The sequence below is a fragment of the Thunnus albacares genome, chromosome 11 (genome assembly GCF_914725855.1).
Source record: "Thunnus albacares chromosome 11, fThuAlb1.1, whole genome shotgun sequence".
Lineage (NCBI taxonomy): Eukaryota > Metazoa > Chordata > Actinopteri > Scombriformes > Scombridae > Thunnus > Thunnus albacares.
The window spans coordinates 1,526,542-1,544,952 of NC_058116.1; the positions used below are offsets into that span (position 1 = coordinate 1,526,542).

Sequence of the window (18,411 nt, forward strand, 5' to 3'; positions counted from 1 at the left end):
CATAATGGAGGCTGCAAATGTATTGTCATTAAAAGTAAAATCAAGGAAATTTAAAGCAAAAGAGACTACAGACTTTTATTTTTTGCAGGACACCTTCAAAGTTCCTTCTACATATAGTGTGTATTTAATCAATCAGGCAACTGAAGCTGAGCTGAAACCATGTTGATGATTTCAGCTGATATTTTTGGGGTGGGGGTGGGGGGGGGGGGGGGGTCCTCTTATGAACTGGGGTGTTTTCAGGTTGGAGGTTGCTGGTTCAAATCCCTGGACTGACTTGCAGAATGTCCTTCAGCAGCAACTTCACAACAAAAACTTGAAAATGACCCCCAGTTCAGAGAGGCAGCTTACTGTTGTCAGAGCAGTACCGGTGGAGGTGTGGCTGTGGTATAAAGGGCCATGTCTTACCTCTGGTACACCTATCTTCCTGCAGGCGTCCAGGAAGTTCTCCACATTTCTCCGACACTTAGCCATGCTGAGTTTGGGCTGGAAGTACAAAGTCACACAAAGTCACCTTTATACAGAAATAATCATTTTCTAAACTGCTTTTTGTACTTGTCTGCTGCATTTACAAAAACATACACTTCCTCTTTGTTGATCAGTATTTGTAAGAGCAACTTGTTTTATATCAGAGAACAGTTGAGACCAGAGATAAAAACAGATGACATAAGCTCTGGACTGCTAGATTTTATGAGCGTGGGTTACAGATTGTCATGAATATTCATCTCAGGGGTCAAAAGGTCATGATTAACAGGCGTACCACTGCAGGTGAGGGAACGTGGATGCTGGCGACAGAGCGCGGGCGAATGTGGTTGGCCAAATGGCAGAGCACCACGCCGTCCATCAGAGACGAGCCAAGGTCTTCAGGAAGAACCACCTTCAGTCTGCTCTCGATGCTCTGAGGAGAGCGAGGGACCAGTTACAACAGTATATACAGGTATGTGTGGTTGCTGAGTCCCAACCACACTACATACCAACAGTTTTTTTCCAGTTAGTATATAATAAATCAACGTTTTTTACTATTCTAACAGGACATGATACAAGAGCCACACAGAGAAAGCTATCCTCTATTTCCTTTGTGTACTGCACTATGAGTAGGGAAACATTCCTGTCTATATTTTGGCAATTAAAAGTATGTTGAATGAGCTATTAGAAGTTCCTGTTTGCAATGTACATCTATCACTAACACTTTGATATTGAAGAAAATTGAAGTGTCTTTTTTCTATGATTCCTAAGCAGGACTTAAGGATATTTATTCACGGTGTGCATCAAAGATAAAGATTTTTTGGGACATGTACATCACACTGAATTTAAAAATGCATGTATCATGTAGCTTTTGTCGAGGGACCAGATATGTTTGCTGGAGGGCCACTATTTGCCTACCAGTGCAAGACAGACTTAAAGGTGCAATCTGTAGAATTTAGTGACATTTAGCAAACGTACTTGGCAGAAATGGATTATAATATTCATAAGTATGTTTTAATTAGTCTATAATCACCTGAACATAAGAATCGTTGTGTTTTCATTAGCTTAGAATGAGCCCTTTATATCTACAAAGGGTTAGGGTTCTCTTCCATGGAGCCCACCATGTTTCTACAGTGGCTCAGAACAGACAAACCTAACACTGGCTCTAGAGAGGACCTTTTGTGTGTTTGGCTAAAATTGCTAAAAATGTGTATGTAGTATTGACAGTGCATGTTTCCAACCGACAGTTTGGTTAATAATTGTGACATTTGGTGTTGATTTTCTCTTTCAGATGAGTTTGGTATAACTAGGAGTTTATTTACAACACGTGTGATCATCTGCGGTTGGATCTTCCTGCCTCTGTCATTTTAAGAATGCATCATGCTTTTATGTTCTTAAATGGGAAAATCTTTGGTTTCTTTCATCACAGCAGGTACAAGGACAAAATCTACCTGATATATTTTACCAGAAAAAGTTTTGTTTAAATGTTTAAATTAGATATCCATAAATATAAACACTCCAACAATAAACCTTTTTCCCCTTCTCTGGTTGGTCTCTCACTATACCACTTAGAGTGCAAACAGAAAAAGTGTCAGAACAGATTTGTGTGTCTGGTTATTTCAGTGTGTAACTTTACTTTCCTTTTGTTGTCTGTTGTTTGGATATGTGCAAATATGGTGATGATGTGTGTTTCTGAATAGAGTTTAAATAAAATATTATCATTAACTGTATGAATGACAGATAAAATAATCTTTACTAAAGATGAATGAATAGTGATGTAAGAGCGCCTCACGTCTCTCAGCTGCTCCATGAGCTCCAGTTCCTCTCGCAGCTGCTCCATTTTTCTTCTCATGGTGAACTGAGGATCCACAGACTCCAGACTCTTGTGGCTCCGCAGGAACACTGCAGGTCACCAACACAACAACAACAACAAGGAGAAGATGGCAGCGTTAGTCTGAGACAGCATGAACACAGGACATGTCTGCATGTGCACACTAACCCAGCCAGGCCTGCTATTCATTAAAAAAGGACCACAGCAACATTTCTGAAACAAATAAAAACTGTTCATGACTTGGTCAGGAGAGTTTCACCAGCTGGTCCTGGAGATGAGAAATCACAACTGCTTCCAGATCTTTCTGAAGCAGGAGCTCAGTTTGATCAAAAATATCACAAGTGCAAACTGAAAAAGAGATGCTCGAACTACGGCCTGAGACATACAAGCACACACATAGCTTTTCACAATACTGGCTTGACTTAGTATTGACAGGCTGAAGTTATAGTAAGTGGGTTGATTTCATTTAATGACTATCAGTATCATCAGGCTGACTACACTGATCAGTGATTTGGAGAAACAAATGCAAACTTCTCTCCTAAAGCTTCAGAGCAGCTCAGCGTTTAGTCACTAAAATGTCAATTGACTGTTTGCTAAGGCCCGCCCCCCGTCAATGACGGTTGCTATGCCTGTGAAGCTTTCCTCTCTACAACTGCACACATGCAGTTTAGAATGATAACGACGACGGCGACTCAAAATTCATGGTGATTTTTGAAACTAAGGGGTCCTAGATTTCAGACAGAGGTAGATAAAAGCAGCTCACAAGACAAACAGAACACATATTCACGCTGATGAACTGACCTCCTGTACATCCACATCCGTACTCAGATATTCACTGACACAGAAAAAAAAAAAAAAAGCATTTCTGCCATAAAAAATGTAGGAAGCTTACGTAAGCGGAACATTCACATGCACTCATGCAGTCAGAGCTCAGTGCACTTTTAGCTCCGGCTTTGTCACAGGGGCAGTCATGTGAAGAGAGTTCACTGCTCCGTTATAACAGCCTGCTGAGCAACACACAGAAAACTGACTGACTTCTAGACCTTAAAGCTCCTGTGTGGAGGATGTTCATGTGTTTATAGTATCAGTCAAATTTTCTCATTTTACATCAATGATTTTACCTTTTTGGAACCTAAGAAACTATTTAAACTATTTTGTAGAATCAAATGTGTCATTTTATTCATAGTACAGCAGCAATCATTGTATTATTTTTACTTACAGATCATGACATGTATTTCTAGAAATCTCTTGCATCAAGAAAAACTGCACTGGGAACATTTTGGAGCAAATTCATCTCACTAGAATCTGAGGCAAGCTGAAAACCTGTTTTGGGGATTTTTTTTGACAGTGTAATACTTGGCTGTCTTTCAAATACTACCCTCTAAGTGGTTTTAAGCATGGCATGAAGACATACAGTACATACATGCAGCAGGAGGTACCTGAGAAACCTTCTCTTGGAAATGTGAGTAATTATAGAAGCACACAAAGATCTATTATCTGTTACTGACTCTTTGCTGCTACTCTAATTTCTATCAATTCTGCTTAAAATCCCCCCCCCCACACACACACTACCACCACTCACTCTCACTATGGTAACTTAAATTAATATGCAGAATCAGAATCTGACCAAGATTCGGTAACATATAAATGAATCAGGGAGAAGAGTGTGTGGGAGGGCAGTGAGTGTGAAACACGTTTGGCCTCTTCACGCATTAAACCACAACACACACACCCACACCGCTGTAGAGTGAATCACTCCTCGGTGTCCTATTTTCTACAGAAATCTGCCGTTTACAGCTAAATGAAGCTGAAGACAGCTTGTATGTGTCTAGTTCCACTGAGCAGCCACTAGAGGGAGCTACAGAGTCCCTGCAGTGGGTTTATCTCATGTGGTGAAGTGAGGACAGGAAGACTACAGGATGTGAATGTTGTGTTTTCACACTGCAGCCTCTTCAGCTAACTGTCCTCACAGCTCTGCTACTGAAGAAGTGCTGCAGATGTCTTCAAGCAAAAACATGTTTTTCTTCTCACAAAAAACGTCTACACTGGGGACTGTCTTAAAGAAGCCTGAATTCTATATTTTATACTTATCATAGACTTTTATTTAATTTCCATCCAATTGGAATTTATTTGCAATTTCACGCTCCACTGAATATACTGCTTATATACAATTACTTAGATTATATATAATATAATTTTACATGTATTCATTGAAATATTTGAGAATATTGTGTTGGTCAATTAAACTAATGGAGGTGACTGTAGAACTATTGAACTCCTGTTTCCTCTTGAACATTCAGAGGAAACAACACGTCATCTCAGTGTGGTGTGTGAGATACAAAGGTTTTACTTTTTGACAATCATGGCAATTAAGAAAATGATGAAGGTTTTTCATAAATATCACCTGTCAAATACAGCTGCAGTATTCACTGTAACACTACTCTACTGTCACATCAAACATTATAACACTTTAGGACTGTGAGGTCATCAAGGTTGAAGCTTGAGATTTTCAAACTTAGAAATCATGATGACAGAAGGACTAGTGACACTGTGTTGTGTTGAAATAAAAGACTTTCACACCAAAAGATACAAAGTGTCCAAAGTGAAACTAAGATGACATATAGTACAAAGAGAGAAATGAAAGAAGGAAAGATCTGTGCTTCCTCTCCTTGAGTTCATTCAGTGATGTCAAGAGAAACACACAACAAAGTATTAACTTGACAACAAGAACACAGTGAGAGGCTGCTTATCTCTGATGATGACAGCTTTAAGTGAACTAGTTATCCGTGAGTGTGTGTGTGTGTTATGTGTTAACTTGTCCTGTGACTGCAACTCATCTGTTTCTTTCTCTTCTTCTTATCGTTCCTAACAGAAAACCTTGAAACACACACACCAGTAACTGAACTTCACACTAGACCTGAACCCCTGAGAGCTCAAAGACCTGACCTTAACCAACTCTGGCTTAAAGGGACAGTTCACATAAATACATAGCAAAAAGAACTTAATTGCATATTTATATATGGCATCCTCAAAAAGTCAGTAGCAAATACAAATGTGTACAAATCCCACAATACAAAGTTTTACCTATGATAGTTAATTACAATTGTGACTTTGGGAAAAACGTCAGTATTTCAGTGTTTTCTACTTTCAGGAGACACAATATTCTGTCTTTAATAGAACACAATACAGAATATCTGCAATGACAACACAAGACATTGAGGTGTGTGAAAGACACTGATGCTGGATGTTTTGATGCCTTCAATGCATCAAATGAAATTCCATTCACCTTCACTGTGCTGAGTGGGTAGCAAATAAAACTAAGTATGAAATGTATTTGTGATCAAACGGGAGCAGAGAGATTGTGATAACATGCACCTGCAGGTATGTTTCCATTTCAGATGCAGGCAGGATGGTCCTGAGTCTTTTCAGGGATGCGTCCCAGTTTTGGATGCGATTCAAACCTCTTAAACAAAAAGACTCAGTAATGAGCAGTGTTTGTATGACTCTAGGATGATCCTGCATGATGTGCAGTCTCTTTAGGGGACAGAGGAAGGGAAAGAGAATGAAGGGCAAATTGTTTTTTCTCACGAGTTTTATCTTCTGGGTCAAGTCACTTTACAAACTGCTGAAAGCCCCCCTCCTCTCCTCATCTTTTTCTTATGTGTCTCTGTCTCGCTGCCATCTGGTCACATTGAGCCTGCAGCATCTTGTTTCTGTGTCTCTTCCTCTGATGGATTATTACAAGAGATTGGGTTGTATTTTGAAAAGCATGCTCAAGGGTGTATGTGTCTTTTCATCATCTTTGTCCACAAATAAACTATTTCTAGCTCAGAACTTGTTCACACATTCCCATGCTCAAAGATTGAGACCTGATCACCATTTTATAGACAGAACCAAAGATGTTCCACCATCTGGTCCGTAAAAGTTGGTGATGATTATAATGTTTAGGATCATCCTGCACTTGTACAACAGTTTGTTAAAAGAATAACATTAACTATTCCTTGCGCTGCCAACTAGTTGTGGTTAAATGTTCTTGTTCCAGTACAGCACTTCACAGCTGGGTACTGTTAGAAAGGTACAACAAACAACCAAACTAGTTGCTCTGATTCACACCTCTGGCTGACTGGCATCTTCTGTATAGCAGTGCTGGCTGAGGCTCATGGGTATCGTAGTATTTAGAGCCACCTGTCGAGTCCGCACACAGCAGCACTTTGAGCTACATGCTAAAAACAAAACATGATTTCCAGAAACAGAGATATAATTAAAACAATAATTACAACTAGTGGCCATAACATAAACCTATAATCCTATAATATCAATGAACTAGTAAGGACACTCCTGTGTTTTTATGTTGAGAAACATTGTATCTTATTCTATGATAATAAAGATGGATGAGCTCATTTTACATAGCTCACTTTAAATTTCCAGTGTAAACCGTCTCTCTGTCACTATGGTTACTGCTTGGTGCAACAGATGCTACACCAACACACTGACACAGAGCCTTTACCACTCTCTCTGCAGTGCAGTTGACAGATAACATCTCTAATCTGGCTTTAAGTCATCTTGTGTGTGTGTGTTGTGTGTGAGAAAGAAAATGTTCTCACGGTGCTAAATGTTTATTTCTATTCTGAGATTCATGAGATTTGTTTTGAGTTTCTGTGTAAATCCACACACTGAACAATGTGCTACAGAAGAGAGAAATGAGTTCCAATACTAGTAACTGACATGTGTTTACTGATAAACAAGTATAGTCTTTCACCACATGGACCGCACGGAAAAGCCAGACAACTGAGTTCTCAGACAGCACATGAATGCAGCATGCCTTTGTGGATGTTAATGAATCTCTAAACTCCTGCATGTAAATGCAACATTAATTCAAGTTGGGCTGGTTTTATCTCTGGATAAGATGATGAAAATTGAAGTTTCACCAGTTTTTCAGTGGATGTTTTAGCATTTATATAGCACATGTAAAAACGTCACTGGCAATTCAACATCAAAAGTTTGACCACTTGATAAGACAACGAAGAAGTTTCAATCCCTATTTTGAAAGTTTCATACAGTATCTGCTTCACATTCACACTTCTGTTCTCAGTTTCTGCTGCTGGCTGGAGCAGCTAAGTCAAGGGTCACTTCAGCTTCATTGCAAAAATCATATTTTTTTTATCTATGCACTTTTCTGCAGCAGCAGTCTTCAACACCTCCACTACCGAGACGTCAGTGTCCACCTCTACAATGTAGGTAAATAAAAATTCATTTATGACGCCAACTGCATTAAAAAATTACATTTAAAAACATCAATAGCAACGTGTCTTTCCAGAAACTGTGTCCTGGTTACTCGTGACAGTAAACAGATGTCGCTTTTTTCTGATGGTAGAAAATAATTCCTAATGATATCTGTTCATTAAAACTGTGGATGCATGCATTTACAGAGATCTAAGCATATGGGTGAAAGTTTCAGTGAAACATTCCTTTAATAAATCCCAGATGAGCACCTCGTGTTCAGAGCAGAGTTCCTGTAAACAGATGGAGCCTGTTTACAGAATTGAGAGGCTGAACATCCACTACTGGATATACTGACTGACTGCTGCTACTGTTACTGCACACACACACACACACACACACACACACACACACACACACACACACACACACACACACACACACACACACACACACACACACACACACACACACACACACACACACACACAGGTATGATTGTGTAAGGCATACACGTATACAAAAGTAATCACAGATAAAAACATTCATCAATCACATTAATCTACCCCACAAAGTCAGATCACATGCACTACATGTACATACACACACACACACACACACACACACACACACACACACACACACACACACACACACACACACACACACACACACACACACACACACACACACACTGATGATTGGTTGTTAATGGGGTCAGGAGCAGTGATGATGTGAGCGTGTCAGTTCCTGGTGATGTCACTCTCCCTGAGGCCTGAACCCATTATAGACCATTAGTCATAATCTTATCACACTAAACCTCTCATGCAGAAACACACAACGTGCTGCTCTTCAGTGAGAGAACGTCTCTATAAAACACTGAAAGGAAAAACTGGTCTTATCACTGCAATGGCAAACTGAGATCACCTCAGAGAGAAGAGAGGCTGATGATTACTGATTTATGAACAGAATGAGTTTTGTTACTGCAGCAACTCAAAGAGGTGTGAACCAGATTACTGCAGGGACAAACATTAATATGAATAAAAAGAAAAAGGTCCACAGCAACACTAGCAGCCCTGTGAGGCTGTAATGTTCATTAAACACCAGAGAAAACTAGTTTGCGGGATGAAAAAGACACACAAATGTAAAGTTTGTCCTGCAGGTGGAGCCAGAGGAAAGGCCATATTATTACCCAAACCAAAAGACTTTATCTCTGAATGGCAACCATTTAAAGACATCTGAGATGAACTTGCCTAGCTTTAGACTAAGCTTTGCACCAAGGCTAATGCTAACTTTAGCATGCTAAAATTAGGGTGTCATATGCTAAAGAATGTCATATTTTGCATCTCAGTTTGTTAGCAAGCTTGTGTTAGTTTGTAATCATATATCATATCACTGCATGTTCAGCATGTTAATGCATGTGATAATGTTTCCCTTAGTAATATGTATATGCATGTGTTAATAGTAAAATATGGGTCAGAAAAGGTGGGAGCCACTGGTTCAATGCTATAAGCATACACTACATGGAGTGGTCACAGTGACAGCAGGCTTCATGCTAACTTTAGTGTAAACACCAATACTATTATGGGATACGGTAACAAAAAATACACTATGCTGAGTTACAATGGGCTAGTATTTTAGCTTACACTATAAGGACCCAGTCAGACCACCAATTATAACAGCAAAAACAAAAAAAAAAAGAAAAAGAAAATTTCACCTGATTAATTAATTTAATTTCACCTGAATGACATCAGTGTCATCAGTGGGACAGAAGTCAGTGGTACAAATACATATCTTGAATAGTGAGTTGAATAGTGTTTTAACTTTTTGTCAGATAAGTGACTGAGCTAGCTAACCAACTAGCTTGATGATATATTGTTTCTAGCATAAGCTAGCATGTTTCCAGTTAGCTAGCATGTTACTGGTTTGCTTGCAAGCTACCTAGTTCATCAACAGCACCCCCTGTTTCACAAGGACACACACATTCATTTTACTGTATCACTTTCTGGTCCAACCTATACACACTTTGTGGAGTGAGAGCAGGCTCTGATACACTGTACTGAGCTCCAGTAAATTCCACATGAACACATAAGCATACACCGCAGTGTCTGATTCACACATTAGCAAGAAGTCTGTCATCAGAAGTTGAATTGAGGGTATCGGATCAGTTAAAAAGTGATATGAAAATGAAGCAGAAATGTATGTCAGATAAATGTCCAACAAACTGAAAGAGTTTAGAAAGTGAACTGAAAGAGTCTCTAAGTGTTTGTGAGAAGCTTGTTAACAGCCAGAGGCTATTATAGTGAGTGTGTGAACAGTTAAACAGCTCACAGCTCACAGTCGCTGGTAACTTCCTGCAACATATCAGAGCCTTTTATGGACCATCTGAAACACAGCTCGCCTCAGGGAGGGGCCACACACACACACACACACACACACACACACACACACACACGGCTGTGATCCATCTAAAATCTTGGACTCCATTCCGGTGGAAGTGGGATACTCCTTTAGGGACCATTATTAACACTAAAAATATAGGAGCTAAAAATACACACACACACACAAAATGTGCACAGGAAAAACCCAGACACGTAGTACAGACACCGCATGCACACAAACAACACACTCACTCACACACACACACACACACACAATTTGAGAAATACCAAACAATCCTATCATGGCCTAAACACAAAGGTCCTCAGCCAGACTCAAACTGGGAACAGTGTATTTCACGGTCAACATCTTAACCTCTAAGTTTCAGATCAGTTGCTGTCTGTACATGTAGCTCTCACTGGGTGCAGTGTAATGACAGAGGAAGGAGCCAGGATACAGTAGCTGGCACATGTCAGAAAATTGCTGCTTTTCTAGAGACTTGACAGTGCAAACATGCATCAAGATGCTAGAGTGCCAGCATGTGTTGCCATTAAGACTTTTTTTTTTTAACAGCAATTTAAAAAACCCCAAAGTGACTCCATCTGTTGATGCAGATCATACAATGAACCAAAGCTCCAAAAACAGCTACAACATGGACCTTGTTGCGAGATTGTCAACTACTGTTTTTCCAAGTTCAAGAATGACTTCAAATCCAAACTAAAACTTGTTCTGTCCAGTTTGAATTCCTGCCAGGTTCTCATTTTCTCACCAGATTAACATTCTTTGAAATGAACATCAAACTCAAGACAGTATTCAAGGTGTTAAGTCAGACAGTTAAGCCCTTGAATTTTGATCATTTCAGACCTTTCAAGACTCTTCCAGGGCTTGGACGCCTCCTGTGTTTGTTCCTTTCCAGAATCTTTATACGCACACATCTGGGTAAACGTTCAGCTTCTGCATGTGTGATCACACTGCTATAGTAAATAACACACACACACACACACACACACACACACACACACAAGTGTAACCTCTACCACGTGTGTCTGCTTGTCTATAGCCACCACACACACACAAACAGCTGGAGATGAAAGCTGAGTGTGGTGAAGCTCCTCTTTGATCAGTGTCTGCTGCTAAAACTCACTTCAATTCATGCACAAACAGCAGTCACCTGAAAGAACCCAAGATGTAGTGAGGAAATCAAGCTTGTGGTGTTGTCAGACTGCTGTTTGAAGGATGTGGCTGATGATTTTCTATATTTTCCTTATTGCAGATCCAAACCAACAATGAACTAATCTACCTACATGTATTGTTTGTGTCCAAAGTCTGTTATTCCTCTGTACTGTGGACCTGTCTCCCAGTGCAGCGGAGTGACTCACTGATGTATTTTAATAGTTTTTGAACAGCGACAGAGGTTTACAGCACAGAGCAATAAGATACATCAGACTACATCTGTTCATTGCTGCTTTGGCTCTGTACATGAACTTTGTTGACAATAATACAGAAAATGGCCAGCCTTATCCTTTAACAGCATCCATGCCAGAGGAAAGAGCTAGTGAGTCACTGTGGGAACAGATACGACACATAAACTCCTCAAAATAAGAATTGAACACTCAAAAGAGTAGAACTTCTGGAAGTAAAGCAGGAACAGACAGACCAGAAGCAATCACTGTAATGAGTCTAAGGCCCTACATGAATATTATACAGGGGTTACAATGATCTAAATAATAAAACTTTATAAAGAAAAATATATTTTTCTCTAATCTTAAAGCCACTTGTTAGAATCCAACAAATACTGGCTGCTTAATTTTTTGTTTTACATTTATAAAAGTTAAAAAAACAACAACAGATATTTGTTTTTTAACAGCCACAACACAAGGGAGAATTTTGGATAAGAATCCCTTCAATATGTTAAAGAATTGTGACCATGATAAGTACTGACTGGGACATTTCACTATTATATATAGACAGTTTCTATATAACTCAAACATCTCTTTTACATTTCTGTACTATGATCTCTTGTAACTTATCGTCCGACACGCGTGCTGATACATATATCTATAATAAGCTAAAATTAACTGATAACTCTGCCAAAGTAATGTTTTTTAGTCATGCTAGCAGCATGGCTACATGAACGGGAATGTTGATTGGTCCAACAATTTGGACCATCACATAAAACACAGAGCCTAGTGTGAAACAAGTGACAGGAGGTCATTCCAGACTTTCTTCTGAGAGCGACACAGTCAAACCCTTGGGGACGTTTGAAACAGAGACTGTCAGCAGACATAAGTCCAGGTGTGTGTGTGTGTAATCCGGCTCTGCAGCCTGCAGGCTTCTTAGCGGAAAAAAGCAGGACCTACCGCGGCCGTGCATGCCTCCGTCGTCATGGCTACGATGTGTATCTCTATGGAGGGGTGAGGCCTGTGAGAGGAGGGAGGGGGCGAGACAGGAAGGAGGGGGCGAGCAAGGCAGCGAGGGTGGGGCTACAATCGGGGAAGTGGGAGGGGTCAGAGAGACGCAGGAAGTGGGCGTGGCGGGTGTAGTGGAGGAAAGTGAAGCACCAAGGTGAACCAAGTACAGCAAGGCAAAGTTCATTCCACGAGAATACACCCGAAAACACCAATATCACCAGGAGAAGGTTCCGGGAAGATTGATTGGCAGGGCATAAAAACAGGGAGATCAAAGGGAAGCAAGAAACACACACGCAGGCAGGTCACATTACATGGGTTTATGATTTAACATTAAAAGTCATGCAGCAGATCAGTGAAAAAGAACATGAAAAAAACATGTAAATCAGAAAAAGGAAAATGTGAAAAGTTGGGATACCATGAGATGACAACACATAACACAAGAAAGCACAAAAACAAAATAAAGATTAGTGGCATTACACATTACAGATCACCTTGACATGCTGTTAGCATCATGTTAGCAGTTAGCAACATTTCACACACTGGTAACAGTAAGCAAACAAAAGCCAGATGGTTGCTAGCTCTAGAAAAGCATGGGACTGAAGTTTGCTATGACTCAAAAACAGACTATAAAGACAGCAGACAAGCAGTGACCATGTAGCTGCATTTAACACATTTGTTGGTTCATTTTGGGTTGATTTGCATTCATGTTAGCAGCTAACTCTGAGTTAGCTTGTGTTGAGCTAGCCCTGATCCAGGATGGTCATGCTTATGTCACAGTCCTGGATAGCCATCACACACAACCTGGATTTTTCAAGCACTTAGGCGCTCATAAAATTTGCTACAGGAAATGTCATCAATTTGATTCAAATGTGATTGGTGCACAAAAAAACCTTTTTCTAAAAAAAAAACCCTTTTTCCAATTGAGTGCTGCTCACTTCAGACCAGTGAGAAGAACACAGACAAAAACGCATATACAGAAATCTCTAATGTGATATAAACAAAACAGTTCTAACAGATTATGTTGTGTTCATGTCAGACCCCATCGCTCGTAGGAAGAGGCTGATCAAGAAAATATGTTTTCAGGGTCTTTAAAGTCAATACAAACCATGTCAAATCATCGCTGGCACAAGATCACCAACTTGAGTACAGTGAGAGGGAGAAATTCTTTGCCATCTTTGATTTTTCATGATTTGTGATGATATTAGTGGAAAAACCTTTCTTGGTCAGAATTAATGGTTTTTGTTTTGTTGTTTGGGAACCACTGAACTAGTTAATCACCCTGTGGATCTGGTAGCCAACGTATCAGAGATACCCTCTTAGCCCAGAGGCAACTCACCTGAACGGGGCTTCAGTCCAAATGGCGGGCTGGAGAAGGATGGAAGTCCACTGGCTGGAGATCTGTCATGTCGCTGCGGCAACAGAAAAGGAAACAATACAGTAAGTATTTCATTAATAAACATGGAAAGTACAATTTATTGAACAGATGCTGGATATGCTCTGTCCTGTGCTTCATGTGGGAGCGGTTTGCAACGACAACACAGACTTACAGATGACTCACAGAACTATAACCTACATAGAAACATGTACGCTCCTGTGCTGCAGCTGTTAGTGTTTGATACTTTAACAGTACAGTGCCCCAAAGTTAACCTCCAACTTGGCTCAAAGGCAAGAGCGCTTCACTCTATCCCTCCCTCCTCTGTCTTTAACCATCACTCAGCCTATGAAGCCAACAGAGACAGAGAGACTGATACAGTGATAGCACTCTTTTAGAAGCGATCAGTCTAGACATCTGCAATTTAACAGAATCTAAGAGGTACAGATTTTTGTTAAGACTGTGTGAGCAAAGTAAATTTAAAAAAATTATCCTGCAGGGAAATCCTCTTATGTCTTCCCCCTTCGCATGGATCCCATTTCCACCTGGTATGAACATCCATCTCATTTGGATCAGGAAACATGTTAGTATTAATCATTATCCATGTATCCACAGACCTCAGGTTGATACCAGGTAGAAATGCAGGAAGGTACAGTATTAGGATATTAGTATGGATTCAGCATCTTGCTGATGGACACTTCAGTAGAGCAGAATGGTTTCTTTAACTTTAAGGTCAGTCGGTCATCCAAAACAAACTAACAGAGGGCAACACAGACTCTGAACAGCTGTTTGTCCTCACTGAGGTTGTCGTGGTTTTGTGGGTTTAAAATTCAATCTTTAAGCTCTAGAGGTCAGCCAGTCCAGATCATGGATCAAGAGTGTGTGTTGTTACTTTTGTTTGTGTATAAGTTTTTTGTTTGAGTCTGATGCACTTTGTCTGTGTGTGTTCATTCTTTTACTTCGGAGCATTTTGAGACCAATCTGGAGAAACATTCTTCAAACAAAGGAGTCTTGTTCTCCTCTTTTCTAAACCTACACTCTCTTCACTCTGTTTGTTTCTGAGTTTGAGGGCGGGGCGGACCTCACATCAGCAGAATCAACCATTTACCGGATTTGGATAATACTAAAATGTGCAGCTGCTTTGAAGAAATGGTTCAACGTTTTGCTAATTTGCTATCGATTTCATGTCTGTGCGTACCAAGTACGGAGCTGGAGTCAGGACGTGGTTAGCCTAGCTAAGCATAAAGTCTGGAAGCAGGTGGATAAAGCTACACTGTCCAAAAGTCCATGTTTTATCTAGATTGTTTAAGGGATTAGGTGCTGTGCTATTTCCCCAAATGCTAAACTATTACTTTAATGGTTTAAGTTTTTATTTCTAGCTATCTATTAGTTCAGCATGAGGAACATTGTTTTCTGCCAATGTTAGAATATTTGGGAGTGTAATGCTAAAAAACCAAATACAATACAAGGCAATTAAATACCACAATTCCCCATTATTTGTTGACTCAAGTGAAGTTCATTGCAATCTAATTGTTTTATACTACTAGTTGCTATGAAACAAACAGGACCCAAACTCACTGACATAACATATCAGCCACTTCTGCAGATGAACTCTTGACACACTGACATGCAGGACGGGAAACTGTCACTTCACCAGCCACCAGTTTTTTCTCTGTCCACTCAAGATAGCTTTATTAAAATTGACTTAATTCAAAGAAATGAATTATTTCTAATGACTGGTGAAAGATATAGACTGACATATAGCAATAACGTACATTTTCCCACTCAGTTCACATGTGTAACTTGCTGCCAGATGAAATGTGTCACATGTGAAAGCTCAGTGAGGATTGGTTACCTAATAACACGCAACTCACAGCAAACAGACACACGAGTAAAAGACCGTCAGTTCACTGGGAAACATGAGTGAGGACAGCTCAGGACATTCACTCTGAGGGGCGGGACAGAGCCTACATCCAGTGGTTTGGTGCTATGTTTACCTTGATTGACATATGCCATTCATACTCCTGGCATGCAAGCTGGGCCTCAAATCTGGCCTTCTCTAGAATCATCTGTCTCTTCTTCTGGAACTCATAGCCACCTCCCTCCAAGTGCTGCTACAGAACGCATCAAACGTTTAGGCTTTAAAGTAACTTAATTATTTGCTATTACTTACATACTTATAGGCTTTACTTCATATTTCCAAGGAAAAAAACACAAAATAAGTTAGGACCCACTGGAACTCTATCACGCAAGTACACTTCATCAAGAAAAATGTACTTAAGTATACTAGAGCTACTAGATTTAAAGCCACTATGAGCAGGATTTAGAAATTTCCAACTCTTGCACCCCCAAGTGGTAGTATCAAAAAATACAGCAGACAGCAATACACGCAGATGTGGGATAGTTGACTGTTGACCCAGAAAACATAAGCAGGCTGATGATCTGTTTAGGTTCTGCTAAATTATGATGGACATTTATCATTTTTTGACAATTTGTAGACTAAATAATTAAATGATTAATTGAAAGAAAGTTATTTGACATTGAAATCATTGTTAGTTGTGGCTCACTTCAGGTATAGATGTGACATTTTGAGCTCAGGCTACAATCAATAGTTATGCAAACACGACAGCTGACTACATATGTTATATCGTGGGACACAAACTGTAGACTGTATCATTCAAATCATTCGACAGACTTCATCAAAGGTTCTGTAATCTTCGATTTACCTCTTTACTCTTATTTTCTTTAAATTGTTGAAACTGTTTACACCAAACTCACTGCAAGTCTCTCCAGACAGAAGCATAAGCTAAACAACTTATAAAATAAGTGCTGTTTTTGATGGACATATTGCAATCTGGTTTGGTTATTATCATGTACGCTGATGACAACCTGCTGTTCTGTGTTGTGGCTCGACTCCAAGTAAGATAAGTTCTAAAGTTCTGCACAGTGTACCTTTGGTGTTGTGGCGCCGTCATCACTGTCCTGCCCGCTGAGGAGACAGAGAGAGACACATGAAGAAAGATGAATTAAGGATACAATAGACTTTGCATTCACAGCAGCGGTGACAACTTGCACATTGACCATTAACCCTAACCCCCCACTTACTGTTTTCCTGCTGTCACCAGCCATGCAAGTCAGAACAACTGAACTATACAAGGTAAGGCTGTACACTATGCATGTTTCTTTTTAGTTATGGTTTTCTTAATGATAGGAGGTTGAATACTGAGAACTGAGATTCTGATATTTCCTGAAAATTTTAGACGACAGGATGGAGGACTGACACTTACCAAAGAAACACTATGTATACAAGATTTTCAGTGTTTGTAGTTTAACCTACAGTCAGGTTAGTTTCACCAGTTACTATGAAGCATCAGTGCTGCTCTGGTTACCTTTAGTTTTATATACCATGAGCACCAGCTGAGAACAGTGACTACGCTGTTGATCAGAACTATGTTTGAAGTGTTCTGATGTACAATTTTAACAGACACCTGCCAGCCAATCAGAAATGAGTATTTTAGATGGTCATGATATAAAGTTAGTTAACATGTGGTAAAGCATAGAGGCACATGGGGTCTTACTTGAGTGACTCGTCCACTGTGACCATCTCCACTGGGTAGAGCTGCACTCCAGACAGATCGTCCTGCTCCGCGTTCACTCTGACACACACAAGAACTACATTATTAAATCAGTAGCTTTGGTTTAGAAACTAAAAACTGGCAAACATTTGTATTCTGTCCTGTTTGTCTGTCTGTTAAGAAGCAGGATATCATCAAAACTTTTAAACAGATTTTGATTACATTTATTGCAAAGTTAGGCCTTCAGCTAAAAAACAGATGATTCATTTTTGATGTGAATTCATAAACTTAGAAAGGATTTCTTAATACTAAAGAATGTGAATCATTGGTGAAGGTTTGAGCTTTGAGTGCTTTCCAGTTCAAATGAAACAAAGAAGGTGTGTGCACATCCACAAAACCTCAGTGGGGTAGGTGGATACAAAAATACTTAAACTAGATACAAGGAGTACCCGCACACTTTTTTTCTAGTTAAAAAAAACTTTGTTAGGGATCATTATTATATTTAAAAGAACGTTGAGATCTGGGTGGTATTTATTTTGAATATCAACATGCTGTATTTCCCCTCTTGTATATCTGTTAGTGTTAAGACAACAGCAGAGTTGTGTTTATACTCAGCAAAGTACTGTGCAGAAAACAGGACAGTTTTGGTATCATACTGGCACTATTATTGAGAAACCCAGTTCTAGATAAACTCCACTCTGTTATGTTGTAATGCTCAGGTTACAGGTTGGTTCTCACCTGCTGGGGTCCTGCAGCAGCTCCACAGCTTCCTTCAGCTGGTTGATCATGTCGATATGGAGCTCTGTGCCCCCTGTAACCTTTGACCTGTAACCCCAAAGACACAAGTGATGAGTAATCCAATTATAAGTGCCATTTTCACAATGGGAAGTTAACTCAAGATCAAGCAATATGGGTTTAACTTATCCCATGGTTGTTACAGCCAAGCAAATCAGTGTTGGTGCTATAGGAAATATATCAGTACATAAAATACAGTATATATACCAACTTGACCAAATAAAAACAGTATAGGTGGAAAGTTTGAAGTGAAGTTCTGTTTAACAGGCAAACAGAAAAATGAACTTACCTTTGTTCTGTTGGCCAGTGTGAGTCTTCTTCTATCCTGAGGGGCTCGTCAAAGTCTGCTGCTGTCCGCCCCTGCAC

At 39.8% G+C, this 18,411-nt stretch overlaps 1 protein-coding gene across 6 annotated transcripts in view; it reads right to left on the minus strand.

The window, feature by feature from the left end:
• lrch1 (leucine-rich repeats and calponin homology (CH) domain containing 1) overlaps positions 1 to 18,411 on the minus strand; it is a 99,158-nt gene that overhangs the window by 16,575 nt on the left and 64,172 nt on the right. For 3 of the 6 annotated variants that reach the window (XM_044364985.1, XM_044364983.1, XM_044364987.1), the window contains exons 10-19: positions 18,335 to 18,405; positions 17,989 to 18,075; positions 17,254 to 17,331; positions 16,628 to 16,664; positions 15,673 to 15,789; positions 13,640 to 13,712; positions 12,253 to 12,375; positions 2,255 to 2,364; positions 758 to 895; positions 406 to 483 (exon numbers count right to left, since the gene is read on the minus strand). In XM_044364985.1, coding sequence (XP_044220920.1) covers positions 406 to 483; positions 758 to 895; positions 2,255 to 2,364; positions 12,253 to 12,375; positions 13,640 to 13,712; positions 15,673 to 15,789; positions 16,628 to 16,664; positions 17,254 to 17,331; positions 17,989 to 18,075; positions 18,335 to 18,405 — 912 coding nt within the window. The remainder of the gene's footprint in view (positions 1 to 405; positions 484 to 757; positions 896 to 2,254; positions 2,365 to 12,252; positions 12,376 to 13,639; positions 13,713 to 15,672; positions 15,790 to 16,627; positions 16,665 to 17,253; positions 17,332 to 17,988; positions 18,076 to 18,334; positions 18,406 to 18,411) is intronic. The other 3 variants (XM_044364989.1, XM_044364984.1, XM_044364986.1) reach the window with 3 other exon arrangements.